The sequence below is a fragment of the Rhinolophus sinicus genome, chromosome 17, assembly GCF_057876585.1.
Source record: "Rhinolophus sinicus isolate RSI-liver-muscle chromosome 17, RSI-T2T, whole genome shotgun sequence".
Lineage (NCBI taxonomy): Eukaryota > Metazoa > Chordata > Mammalia > Chiroptera > Rhinolophidae > Rhinolophus > Rhinolophus sinicus.
Window position 1 is genome coordinate 138,340,041 of NC_142517.1, and position 14,073 is coordinate 138,354,113.

Genomic DNA, 14,073 nt, shown 5'->3' on the forward strand with positions numbered 1-14,073 from the left:
TCCAAGTTGCTTTTTTGCCTCAATTCCTATCACTATCACAGACACATCATTACTCCACACAACAGACTATTCACCATTTTTTCAAACGGTCCATACACAGCCCCAACTCCGAGTAATGCTAGTGCCGGTTCTTCTTCCTGGACCCCTTTCCCCTCATCCACCTGCCAAATTCCTACATATATATAGTTCAAAATTCCATTCAAATTTTATCTCACTCATGAAGGCTTAAGTCAATTGCTCACTCAAAGTCTGCCATTCAGAAGGTATTACTCCTTCCTCTGTAGTACCACCAAACTTGGCTTCTATCCCAGTTAGAGCAGAGACCACAATCCCATGTATACTATAGCTACATAGCACATATGTGTATCTTCCCAACCAGAGTTCAATTCCTTGGCAGCACAGTTTGTGTACAATTCATGTTTACATCTATGGACAGCCTGCAAAGTACCTTGCACACAACAGCCATTCAATTGATGTAGTCTGAATTTTCATCAATCAGCTATAGTAAGTCCTCACCTTAGAAGGAAAGGGGGGAAAAGAAGTATTCCTGGACTGAAAATTACAGCAGCATCAAAAAGTGAATTGTCCAGGCATTACTACTGCATTGACCTATTCCAATAAGTTCTAACTCACTGCAGCTATCAGTAAAGAGAAGCCAAAGACAACAGAAAGTAAACTATGAGTGCTTACTGGGTAGCATAAAATAAAATTAGAGGAATGGGGAAAGGCAAAGCATAAAGCTGTCTATAACAGCAAGCATTACCAAGGAATATTAAAACAATTCATTTAACAAATATTTATTAAGTGCCTGCTGTAGGCCAAATACTATCCTGATTGCTAAGAATATAAGGGTGAAAACAGTGAGAAAGGGCTGAACTTACATGTGCAATATTTTTAAGTGCAAAGTGTTGGTCTAGAAATTATTACTTTCTAAAGTGCGACCAAAAGAGCAGCTTAAGGGCCAAAAGAGACTATTGATACCCAATTACGGGTCAAAATCTAGGAAACTATCTTGCCAAATTGTGATTACGTAGGAACTCTCTCCCACGACTGCTTCTGAATGTTAAAAGGGCTTCCTTTATTTTCAGTGATTATAAACTGCTCATATAGAAAATTTGAGTTCCAGATACTTGAATACATTCCCTACTCTGAGATGAGCTCTGTCCATGCACAGGTTGTTTTAGTAATTAAGGTACCAACAACTCTGCCATCATGAATGAAAAGGGGCTAATTTATTAAACTAGTGCTGCTATATACGAGATGTGGTATGGGAGATAGTGGATAGTAGTTGCTGTGTCCTCTAAGGTTAAAATAACAGAAACCAAATGGATATACAACAAAAGGAATTTAGGTTAGACATTGGAGGAGTTGTGAGGCACTGATTCACACTACCAAGGTATACTCTGAGTCATCTCTTCTGCAGAGTTTGAAAGAAGAAGTAGCCTGCTTTCTTCTAAGACAGTTTAAGGCAAAGCAAGCAGATGTGAAGCTGAATTCTTAGTGTTTCTTTTGGACATGTTTTTCTATTGTACATAACCATTTGCATATGTATGGAAAAAAATATGAACCTTTCACTCTAAGAATTAAAAGAACTGATATATCTAAAATGCCATCTAGGACAAAATCTGATTTAGTATGCTCCTAGCCATGAAGCTTTCATGGATCTAATAGTTCCTTCTTGTAAATCAACGTCAATAATATAAATTATCAAACAACCTGTTTGCCTTATGAATAAATCCAAATTCCTCACTTTTTCAAAAATTGAGATCTTAATATGTGGGTACTACAGTATCCTTGTTTAAACAATAGTCTATGGATAGAGTTAAAAAGAAATTACATATTGTATTTACTCACGGAATACATGCTCCACAAAAGCACTAGTAGTAAGCTATTTTGAGGATTTTCCTATAACCCTTGCTATTGAATATTTTCCACTCAAAGCAGCATGGACACCTTTACATTGATGCCCCCTTAGCAATATCAAACAAGTCTATATATGTAGTCCACAACACCTCACAACTTAAAAATCTTACTGTACAAATGACTTATGCCAGTAATATTAACAAGTATATTTCTTACTATTCATTCATCCATTCATTCATTCAACAAGTGTTTACTGAGATTTTACATCTAGGCATTTTGCTAAGTGTAAAGACACCAAGCTGACATAATTACAGTTTCTGTCCTCCGACATAGAAACATAACATTACAACACCAAAACACATGTATTGGATGTCAAAAGAGAACTGACAGCAAGTTACTATGTAAACCAAGTACCCAGAAAGTTCAATGGTCCAAGCAACTAACTATGCAAAAGAAGTGGGGAAGTCTGTCCAGAATCTTGGGATGGCTCACTCATCTCTGCTCTCCTTCTCCCTGCCTTCCTCCAAAATAGAGGCCGGATAGCTAATATTCAGTAGAGGCTGGAAAGCTAATTTCTATCCCATTCTAGAAAAAATTATATGGTACACTTTTGGCCAGTGAGATGTAGGTGAAAGTTCGCATGACGAACGGGCACCCCTTTCTAAAGAACAAGACAAAGCTCCCCATGAAGGGAAGGTTTCTGAGCTCCCTTCACATTTCTTCCTGCTTCAAAGTAAACACACTTTCTTTAGGTATAAAAGTCATCTGTAAAATAAGAAGCAAAAGTTATACACTAAGGATGGTGGAAAAGGAAGATGTTACTGGCTCCTTGATACCTGTAAACTAACTGCCTCTAGAGTTCTTATGACAGGAGACAAATAAAATCCTACTCATTTAAGTCATGGTAAGATTTTCTACTATTTGGAATCAGAGACATTTTTTACCAGTAAAAGAAAGCTATAAAAAAGAGGAGATATTTGGGTTACACAATCAATGGCACCACCTTCATTGATTTAGAGTATGATCTTATCCTTTCTAGCCACAAGAAATAAAAACTCTTTTGAATTTGCATGTCCACAACTATCCTATAATTTTTAGTAATCTAGATTACTTTAATAAACATACTCCAATTTCTCTGTGGAAATGCATTTGTTGCATACAAGGTCTGACAATTAAGTTTGCAAACTTGTTGCAATGATGTTGCTAACCTTTTTTTTTATATCAGAGGGATTATTCATTATGAATTTGTACCAACTGGACAAACAGTTAACCAAGTTTACTATTTGGAAGTGTTGAAAGGCTGTGTGAAAAAGTTAGACGACCTGAACTTTTCGCCAACAATTCATGGCTCTTGTATCACGACAATGCACCAGCTCACAATGCACTGTCTGTGAGGGAGTTTTTAGCCAGTAAACAAATAACTGCATTGGAACACCCTCCCTACTCACCTGATCTGGCCCCAGTGACTTCTTTCTTTACCTGAAGATAAAGGAAATATTGAAAGGAAGATATTTTGATGACATTCAGGACATCCAGGGTAATACAACAACAGCTCTGATGGCTGTTCCAGAAAGAGTTCCAAAATTGCTTTGAAGGGTGGACTAGGTGCTGACATCAGTGCATAGCTTCCCAAGGGGAGTACTTCGAAGGTGACCATAGTGATATTCAGCAATAAGGTATGTAGCACTTTATCTAGGATGAGTTTGCGAACTTAATTGTCCGACCTCATGGTCATTACATGATTCTTATTTCTTTTCCTAACTGAAACCTCAACCCCGAAAAACTATAATAATATTTTTATAGTATGGTATAGATAATTCATATATATAATATATACATGCAAATAAATAGCCGAAAATTAGGAAGAAAGGGGTAAGGAAAAAAGAATGGCAAGAGAGAAGGAAGGAGGAACCTAGCTTATTTGAAAGTATAAACTATGTTTTTCAATTTTGTAAGTACTTTATGATAAATGAGCTTTAGGATAAATGAAAGGCCACAAGATAACAGTACCTTTTAAATAGGAAACACTGCCCCCAACTTGAAATCTGTTTATGAAAAATTTTCAAAATTGAAAAATATATATCCAACACATATTTTGTATCCAATTTACCACTAGCATTATTACATTATAATATCCCATCTATCTGTAGTAATCTCCTTAAAATAACAATGTATCTCTATAGAAGTTTCTGTTGGACATGTTTTAAATGTGTACTATTCTTGGGATAGTTTCTATTGTACAGGGCTGAAAAGATTCATTAATTTCAATCACCATCAACTCCATATAACACATACACTTTTTCTGCCTTTTTTGTTCAAATGTATTTCATTGTGGCCATTCAGAGGAAAATTACACATTCCAATAACATTTGAGTTCCTCTCAGTTACCCTTTCAGTGGTTCAGGGTAATGATAGAGTAAAGAAATGTGTCCTTTACAGGCTCTTCTCTTTTTGTTTTTTCTTTTTTCATTTGGTAGAATTTCAGCTTCAAATCTCTTGTGCCAAAAAGCAATGGGTAATGTTTAATGCTCTTTCAAACAGTGGCTTACTTTAGAAAGAAGGGGAATCAGAGTCACGAGAAATCACTCTCATTTTCCACTTTTAAAGACTCTTAGCATATGAAATAAGCCATCGCTTATCTTATTTTCCTAAAATAGAATTATGGCACCATCACAGATTGGGGTGGGGAAAGGAAATAGAATTAGAAAATTTTCAACAATCTCTGAGTATTGGTAGGGTCTAAAAGGGTGAAATTATTGAAAGTTCTAGCCCTAACTTCAGTCAACAACAAAAAAATCCTATATATTTATAAAACCTGGTATTTATATATTCTTTAGCATTATTCATAGGTAGAGGATTCCTCTGTAAACTAGATAAAGCTGCATTCTATTCTTCATGAGACTGCAAGATAAATAAGGATAACAAGTAAAATTTAAGATAATGTAAATGCCTTCATTTTAAAACCAGCATTCAAAGACAATCTATGACAAGCCATGTGAACTCCAAAAGAATATTCCGAGAATGACAAGTCTCCTTTGTTCATATCATCTCAACTTCAATTGCACCTGCAGTTATCTCCTTTAAAATAAATACATCGAGGGCCCTTACATGACATGAAGTCCTTTTTCCCAGGCCCATTTTTATTTGGTTATCTTTTTAGGTGCACTAAAAATTGAGTTTACAATAAACTGAACAGACAGCGTACCAAAGGCTTTTAGAACTATACCATATGGCCCAGGAAGGGAGCAATCTGGACTAGCCCCATTTCAATCTGCAAGCTCGTCCACCTCTATCACACATTATACCACTGTAATAAAATATTAAGATGAAAACGTAAAAGTGAAAATCATCTATCTTTTAGCATTACCGGCAACGATACTTCTGAAAATTTACTGATAAACTTAACGAACATTTACTTTAATTCATATTCTGAAATTTTGGTATGCAACACCAGGCCACTATTCATTAGAAACAATATTTCGGCAGGGATGTGTGTGGGTATTCAACTTATGCTTCAGAAATTTGGAAGGATAAAAAAAAACACTTTTACAAGGGGCATATTGGCAGGAGCTGATGTAACAGATGACACATTCTTGGAAATCAAATAAAAGCAATAGGGAAATAGCCATTGTTGCCTGGTGAAGGCCTAATCACATGGACACAGCTGGAACCAATGTAGATCATTCATTAATAAAATGGTATTGTAGTAGCCCCTTTTTCATGCATTTCAACTGCTGCTGCAGCCAAATCACTGAATTTCTTTGTTTGGTGTCAGTAAGATTGTTTTAATGGGAAATTTGAGAAGATTTAGGACAAGGGGGAAAAAAATCTTGCTCTGTTGCTAAAAATGAGACTAGCTCAAAAAGCTAAAATGTCACTTTACCTTGCAATCAACTTTCACTATCAGCAGCTTAAAATATGCAGCGTAAACCTGAAAAGGGGGAACTCATATGGTACTATGGATAAAAAGTGAGCAGTGTGAGATGTCACAGAAAACATATGAAATACTTGTGAAAGTATTCTACAGCATGATAATATAAGATGTCAGGCAAGGGAAATTAAAATGTATCATAAATTGGGGGGAATTAAACAACTACATTAACACATACTCTTTCAGGCAATACTCTCTATTGAATTTTAACACTAAAGTATGCGTGAGAGAAGATTATTAATATGTTTGAACACATAAACTTAAAAAAAAATCACTATTTGTTATATGTTTCTAATATTTGATAACAAACATGATATTCAAATCACCTACCCAGGAGTTATGTTTAAAATCTGTACTGATATTCAAATGAAACAAAATACTAGTTATAACTATAAACATGGTATTTAATATAATAAAATACAACCCTAATTAAAATAATAAATTTAGTATTAATCGAACTTGGCTGGCATCTCTTAATACATTTATTTTTCCATGTTTCTACAAATATAATGATTAAGTTACTATATCATAATTCCTACAAAGCATATAATATCAAATTGTAACAATACCATAGCTTTGATATGTGTTCTGAATTAAAATTGTAGAATTTATTACATACAAAAATGAAAAACTCAACAACACTTAGCAAAAGAACTGCTCAAACACTACAGGTCTGAAATATATTTCTACTATGCCTCTGTGTATAGTTTGAATAAACAAATAAATATGACTATTCATGCTGCAATTCCAAAGTCACTGAAAAATATTATGTCAAGATTCCTACCAATCAAAAATATTATATATTCCTACCACAGAGAAGATAAAGGGCTAAATTGCCAATAAAATTATACCACTGGAAAAAATGTGTTTAAAGTCAATGAATAGTATTTGACATACCATAAACATTATTTGACATATGTGAACATACAGAATGAAAGAATTTTTTATCTGTATTATCTAAAACCACCAATTCTAATATTATCAGACTTTGGCACAAAGGATTCAAGACACACAGTTATGCGCTTAACTGGACCAACAGGAAAAAAAACTGTTTCACTGGCATTCCTTCTCAAAAATGTCATAATTCTAAAGCTTAAAATGTTGACCTAAAGATTTAATGGATATAACTTAACAGGCATCCCACCCAGATTCATTTCAGCTGCTCTACAGAAAAAGCCACTTAAATACAAGTGAAAAAACAGCATTGGGGATATAGAGAATCATAGCATTTATTACATGTGCATAATATACAAAGCAATTTGAGTATTTGTTTGTTTTGTTAAAGTAATGAGCCAATATGTTGCTGAACCTGTCTTGAGAATGAGGGAAAATAACAGGTGAGTTTATTTAATGCATACTTCTGACATACCTGTTCTACAAATCCTTTTCATGATTTTAAAGTATGTTCTAAATTAAAAATAAATCTGTAAAAATTAAACAACTGTTAGATTGTACAAATTTATCTTAATGTACTACATAGATTTGTATTTCCCAGTATATATGGCATATAAAAATGTTTTACATTAATAATTCTAACACGAACCACTGTTTACTTTCTTTCCAGTCACATTTGTTACACTGTTACAGAAATATATGAGTTCTTCCTCCCCGAGTAATTTCTTATTGCCAAAAAATCATTGACAACTTTTTAAAATGAAAAGCAGTCAAAATAATATCAATCTCTTTCTAAGAAAACATACCCTGCCTATTTAAACTATTCCTATCTTGATTGCAAAACATTAATTTTCAAAATAGATCACTTGAAAGTAAATCATTTGTTTTTGCTTAATACAACAGAAAACATTTACATTTTGAGGAACATTCTACGAAATTTCATAGAATGCTTACTCATAGTGAATATCTAGTCTCCTGCTCAAATCACTGGTTAAAAATCATAATGCTACATTTCCACACCCCTTGTAATAGTAGGTCACCACCTAAAATTTAGAGAGCACTGGGAAGCTAAAATCACGTCTATGTTTTATCTTGCATTTTGATTTCAAAGAAAAAAAAATTTTTAATTAAAATTTATTGGAGTGACAATTTTTAAATGCACATCCTTATATTTAATGAAAGTTCATCTGGTTATCCAACAACACTTATGAGACATTCTAAAAATGAGTATTCAATTTGTGAAAGATATGAACTGATCCTGAGTTTTAGACAAAAATGAAAAACAATGGCAGACTTTCTGGTCTCAAAAAGAGATACCTTAAATAATACTGAATGTCAACTATAATTGAAAAATAAAAACAGAGTTATCTTGACATAAAAATCCATACAATACAAGCAACTATGACTTGGGAGTTTGTTCAAATAATAAGCTGTGAAGCAAGACAAGATTTCAACCAATCAAAAATATTATGTCAACTTGACCAAAGTTAGTAATATTCGGAAGGGTTTTCTGAAAATTGTGGCAAAAATGCAACTGTGAAGGAGATCTCTAAGAGAGCTGGAAAAGGCAAACGCATCAACAAGCTTCTGTAAGTAACAATGCCATCCACTAAATGGGGAAGTTGTGAGAAGAATGATGTTTCCATTTAAGAAAAAAAATTTTTTTTCATCACAGTGGTCTTTGTGAAGATAGAGGAAGATAAGGGAAAAGAAATGACCCAAGTAGGAAAGACTAAGGCTGATGACATCCTCTGGTGATGCTGAGAGGGTAGACCCTCTGCCTTATGAAAACCACCGCCAGAACCAAGCTACACAAAACATTTTGGCTGCCAGCCTAGAACAGTGCCAGGCTGTTTGCGGGGGTGGGGGGTTGTTGTGTGTGTGTGCGTGTGCTAGTACTGTGGGATTGTCACTTTGATACACATAGAGAACAAAGAATAATATAGTACGGGGTGGGAGGGGATTATTTTGCCCCTTTAAATTCAGGTTAGCATTTTGTTTTCTTTGACAGGTCTTGAAAAGACCCACAAAACAAAAGTTATGCTGAAGAATGGATCAATTGCCTAAAGAAATTGCGTGAGTACAATATTGTTGACAGTTTAAAAGCGATGTGAGAGATTAACATTTTAAAAAATCAGACTTAAAAGTCATATACGTACCTGTTTAAGAGACCAGAGACCAAGAAATACATGATTCACCATCACATAATCTTTTTTAAAATCTGATAATATAAAGGAAGGCCATAAAACCTGGCAAAAAGAAAAGGAAGTGATATAAGTATTATAATTTTTAGGTCACTATTTAAAAGCAACTGTGTCTGCTGCTATTCTGACCTTGATTTCTCCAGAGTTAATCTGATTAAAAGATTATGACATTAGAATCTGAATATTTTATGCCTTTACAGGGAAAGAGGTGATAAATGATCAAAAATGTTTAAAGGATAAACCACAAATCATCTACAAAGTTGCCACAGACACAAACAGGAAAACCGCCTCTTCTATTCAATTCTGTACTAGAAGCAAAGCTAACACAAATGAGAAAGCCAAGTGTGTACTAGAAGCAAAGCTAACACAAATGAGAAAGCCAAGCTTCAACTAAATATACCACCTGAATCTGGTGAACAAAATACCCATAAGCTATTAGCTCCTCGAGGTATGACCTCTTTCTCTGTAACGCACAAGATAAGTAGAGGAAGAGGTCCATTTTCTACAAACCAAATGAAAAGAAAGAATGAACTGTGACAAGCCCAGATCCCATGCTGGCAAATTTTACACTAAGCTCAGCATCATCTAGAAGCAGTATGTTTCTCCCTGTCAATCACAGGAAGGGAAAGTTGTGAAACTGATACAGTGTTGATGAAAAACACTAAAGGTCTACTAGTCCCTTCCTCCAGAACCTCTCCACTGAATCAACTGTTAAAAGAAGACAAACGGCTGTTACAGAAATAGCAAGAACTAAAGCACCTGCCGCAGATGTCCCACGTGGAGGCATGGAGTATTTACCACCTGAGCCTATCTGATTTCTGACAAAATGATCTCCTGCCCAGTTTTGTTCATGGCCACAGATTCTGATAGCAAGTCACGATCAGTGTTGGGAAAGGCGATGGGGGAGGGAGAATTTGAGGAAGAAACCAACTGAGAACAGTGGCCAAACTTCAAACAATAGACATGCTTCTCTTCCTATGCAAATTAGTGCCCCTGCACAATACTTTGGGACGACAAAACCTGTGGTAAAGGTTTCAGAAACAACGATTTACTCTGGGTGGCAAGGGTAAGTCTGCCATATACTCAAAGAATGTATTATTTTGCTCCTCATTGTTCTTTTACATTTCCTTTCTTTCCTCTAGGATATACTGCTGATGCTATTACCAAATGGACACTGATAGTTGTGGCAAAGCATTCATGTGTTGCCAAAGTGGTCCAGAGAATGATGTCTGGCTGGCTTTAGTTCAACAAGGAACATGAGGCAAAAACAGGAAGCAAAAAGAATGAAAGGTGTAGAAGAAGCTAGCCGATAAGTCTTTTTTCTGTTTATTAATGATGCAGATGAAATGGGGGAAAATCTAGAAAAAAACAGCCAAGCTGACTAAATTACAAAGAAAGATTAAAGGCATGAAATGTGTATAATTTGGCTGACAACCAAGGAACAATATGAGAGCTGTCCACAACTCTCCAAAGTATATACATAAAAAGAAGAGCAGGGAATTTTTCTCTACAATGGAAGTGTGAATATATGAAATAATAATGAGATAAAACGAAAATAAAGAAATCTGACTTTAAGCAGCAGAGGAAGTAATCTGGCAAAACTTGAGAAAGGCTGCTTCCTTCTCTTTAGAAATACTTCTGATCAGACTAACTCATACTGCAGTAAAGGGTAGATGATAGGAAACAACAACATACTGCCAGAGGACTAAATAGATGGAGAATTCAAAATGAAGTACCATTTGCTTATTGGATGATCCAGAAATACTGATGTCTCTCTTTACACATGTCCAATCTGGCTAATGCAGAGGCACCTGCGAGATCACAAAGGGCATAAGATGTTATCTTCAAAATGAACTCAACCTGAATTCTGAATCTTGACCTAGACAAGAGTTTACCCGAATGATTTAGTGGTCTGATTCTTGGATATTCCAAGATAGAAGAAGAACTTCCAAAAATAGAAATGTTCTGAGTCTTAACTAATAAGAGCTTTTTTCAGTATTTCCAAGGAGTTCCAAAATAGATTTTAACTCAAAAAATAATAACAATAATAATTCAGATTAGAGGTCCTTAATCACGGTACATGGACGGCCTTCAGGAGTCTATATACGCTGAAAGGATACATGTAAAATTTGTGGGAGTATGTAAATGGATCCCTCTGTAGAGAAGGTCTTTAGTAGTTTGTCAGATTTGCAAAAAGGTCCATAATCCCAAAAACTGTCAAGAACCTTTGCTGAGGATAGTTTAAAATCTCAGAGGCAGGTTGGAATGCCTATGGGTCATCAGTCCAGGTTTGGGGTTTTCACCCCAGGCAAACAGTGGAGGTACAAAGACATTTGTATACCTGGCGTAAATACCTTAAGAACACTACTTTCGGGGAGAGCATTACATCAGCTTTAAACTGTTACTTAAACTTCCACAGCCCTAAATTTTTTGCCATCCACAATAAAGAGAATAAGATGTTGCCATATACCCAATATGATATGGTGACTTTCCTGTTCTGTATATATGAAAGTCAGAATCCTTAAGTATATTGAACTGACAGAGTCAAAACTCACATAGTAACTCATCCAAAAACGATCCTTGATGACAAGCAGAAAGGAGGAGCCAGCAAAGCAAAAAGAAAGATGGCTCCCAAACAACTTACACAGCACAAAATCACAGGATTACCCCAACACATCTTTTTAAAGAATTATTTTAAGCAGTAACCACAGACTCAGAATAACCTATATCAGAAGGAAACCAGGTCAAAGAACCTTCCAGGCACCAACTATGAATAAGACAGGAAAGCATTCATAGCCGCAGAGAGAAGCCTGAGTTGGAGAGTCACCAAAAAAAAGAAGTTAAGAGAAAGAGAAAGACTGAGAAGACACCAATCAAGTGTGTGTGGGAGGGGGGTGGGGATCCTTCAAGATGGCCTGTTTGAAATAATGATCTTGTACTACATTCTCTCCAAAAAAAATTCACCACCTGAGCATCTACCAGGCACTGCAACTCGTGCTGGGAATTCAGCTGTGAACAAGACCAAGTCTGCCCTGCTGGGGCTTAATTTGGGGGGAGGGGAGGAAGGATGCAAGGAGATGTGTATATCAGCAGTATCATTTCAGTTTCTGATACACGATGTGAAAGAAATCAACACGATGATGTGCCCGAGACGTGGGAGAATGGCCTCCATCTATCGAGTACGTCACAGTGATATTCACTCCAACTCTCAAAGTTAGTCAGGATCTCAGAGAACTGAGGTTGGGAAAGGACCACAGGGGCGTCGAGTCACACCTCTTCATTTCAGAGATGAGACTGGGAGAGCCATTGAGGAAGACAAAGTAGCACACCCTCATCATCACCAGACATCAAAACACACACACGTAGACTGAGTTATGATTTTCTGATACATGCTCTGCCTTTAGAAGAGCAGCCCGAGAACAAGGAACTGAACTGCATTTCTGAATCTTTTAAAAAACTGGCTGAGGATACCACGGACTTCTAACCCTTAATATTTAACAAGGAACCACATGTGATTGAAGTGTACGTAGTAAATATTCAAGTTTTTAAAATGAAAATCTTAAAATTCAAAAGTAAAAATAAAATGATGCTGAACAGGAAAAGGTGTGGAAATGTATTTATTCATACACACGTACCTGCATAGAGGGGATCCTTGGTGGTAAAAGAGTTTGGGTTTTCCAGCCTCAATAAAAGATGCTATCATTCCAGCTTCCACACATCCATCATCACCCCTGCCTTCCATTCCAAACTGTCCACCACCAGATACACAACAAACAGGCATACACAGAGGCCATTTCAATTGCTATAATAGATAATGCTGTTTGACTACTCTATCCCTAAGAGTCTGAGTGTTTAAAAACATGCAAAAAGACAGACAGAAGCACTTAAAAAAAAAAAAAAAAAAAGGAAAGAGGATTCTACCAGCTATCAATATAGAAATGGAGTTCAACATTTCTTAAATAAGTTGTTTAACTTATTTAAGGAAAGAAACATCTGTTTGAAAGTCAGAGATTCCAAAAGATCAGTGACATAAAGCTTCCCCAAAGCTAGATGTCTTCCTATTACATTATTTTCTTAATACTTGCAAACCAGATTACCTATCATCTCCAACCTAAGATAGCAACCTTGAGTCTTTTTCTTTTGAATGTGAGGATATTCTATGATATGTGTCATCTCACTGACCAGAAGGGATGCTGCTCACTGGCCAGGACACTGATCCATTCCATCTTCCTTGGAAGAGTCTTCCCTTCCAAAGCTGTACAGTTCTCAAGAGGCTGGCCCTCCAGAATGATAACCCAAGTTTCTTTGGTCAGGGACACAGTAAGCCCTTTTCTTTAAACTTCTCCCAAGTCAGAACTTTTCACAAATTCTACACACACACACACACATACACACACACACACACACAAATGACTTATTCACATTAATTTTCTTTGTATTGCCATCATTCGTTGTCTTCATTTTTAATTTAGTGGTATTTTTAGCCAAATGGAATGAAATATAATCAGTTTTTCTCAATCCGTCTCAGCTCTACTCTTCATCTCTTCATCTTCTGGGACCCAATTCATGTGATCCTTTAACAACTATTTCACACCAAACCAGATATCTCCCTAAAGCTTACCAATCTAGCCTCCAGGCATATTTCTTAAATAAAAGCAGTAGATCTTTGTAAACCTGAAATTTGCATACTAAAGGAACAAATCAACTATCAAAAGACCTAGTAGTATATAACAGTTGCTCACCTCTAAGCAGAGTTTAAAATTCATTTCAATTTATTGTTTTTTTTTGTTTTTTTTTAAGAAACAGCTATTGACTTTTTCCTTTTGCAAAATACTGTGTTTAATGGCCTAGTTAAATTAGAGGTGATGGTGTGAAGCAAGTGTTTTAAATTGGTAAATTCTAAACCTTTTAATAAAAGTACATCAGTCAGAAGTTTTAATAAGACTCAGCAGGACAGAGAAGAATTAACAGTCTGTAGGTATCAAAAGGGGGTGATAGGCAATGATAACCTTAATCATTTGCATAGGGATTTATAATTTCATTGCTTAAAGGTTAATGAAATTATGTGGTATTTGGCCCACTCTTATCCAGAAAATGATTTCATGCCTCGGTTTGTATATATTTATCAATTGAATCACATAACAGAAGAAATGATTCTTTTTACAAATTAATCTACTGAAT

The 14,073-nt window shown here is 35.6% G+C and overlaps 1 protein-coding gene across 7 annotated transcripts in view; it reads right to left on the reverse strand.

The window, feature by feature from the left end:
* Window positions 1–14,073, reverse strand: part of QTMAN (queuosine-tRNA mannosyltransferase) — a 363,467-nt gene that overhangs the window by 269,104 nt on the left and 80,290 nt on the right. For 5 of the 7 annotated variants that reach the window (XM_074335850.2, XM_074335842.2, XM_074335871.2 and 2 more), the window contains one exon: window positions 8,848–8,937. The exons of the other annotated variants lie outside the window; for them this stretch is intronic. In XM_074335850.2, the coding sequence (XP_074191951.1) occupies window positions 8,848–8,879 (32 nt within the window). In that variant the 5' untranslated portion in view covers window positions 8,880–8,937. The remainder of the gene's footprint in view (window positions 1–8,847; window positions 8,938–14,073) is intronic. 7 annotated transcript variants of the gene reach the window in all.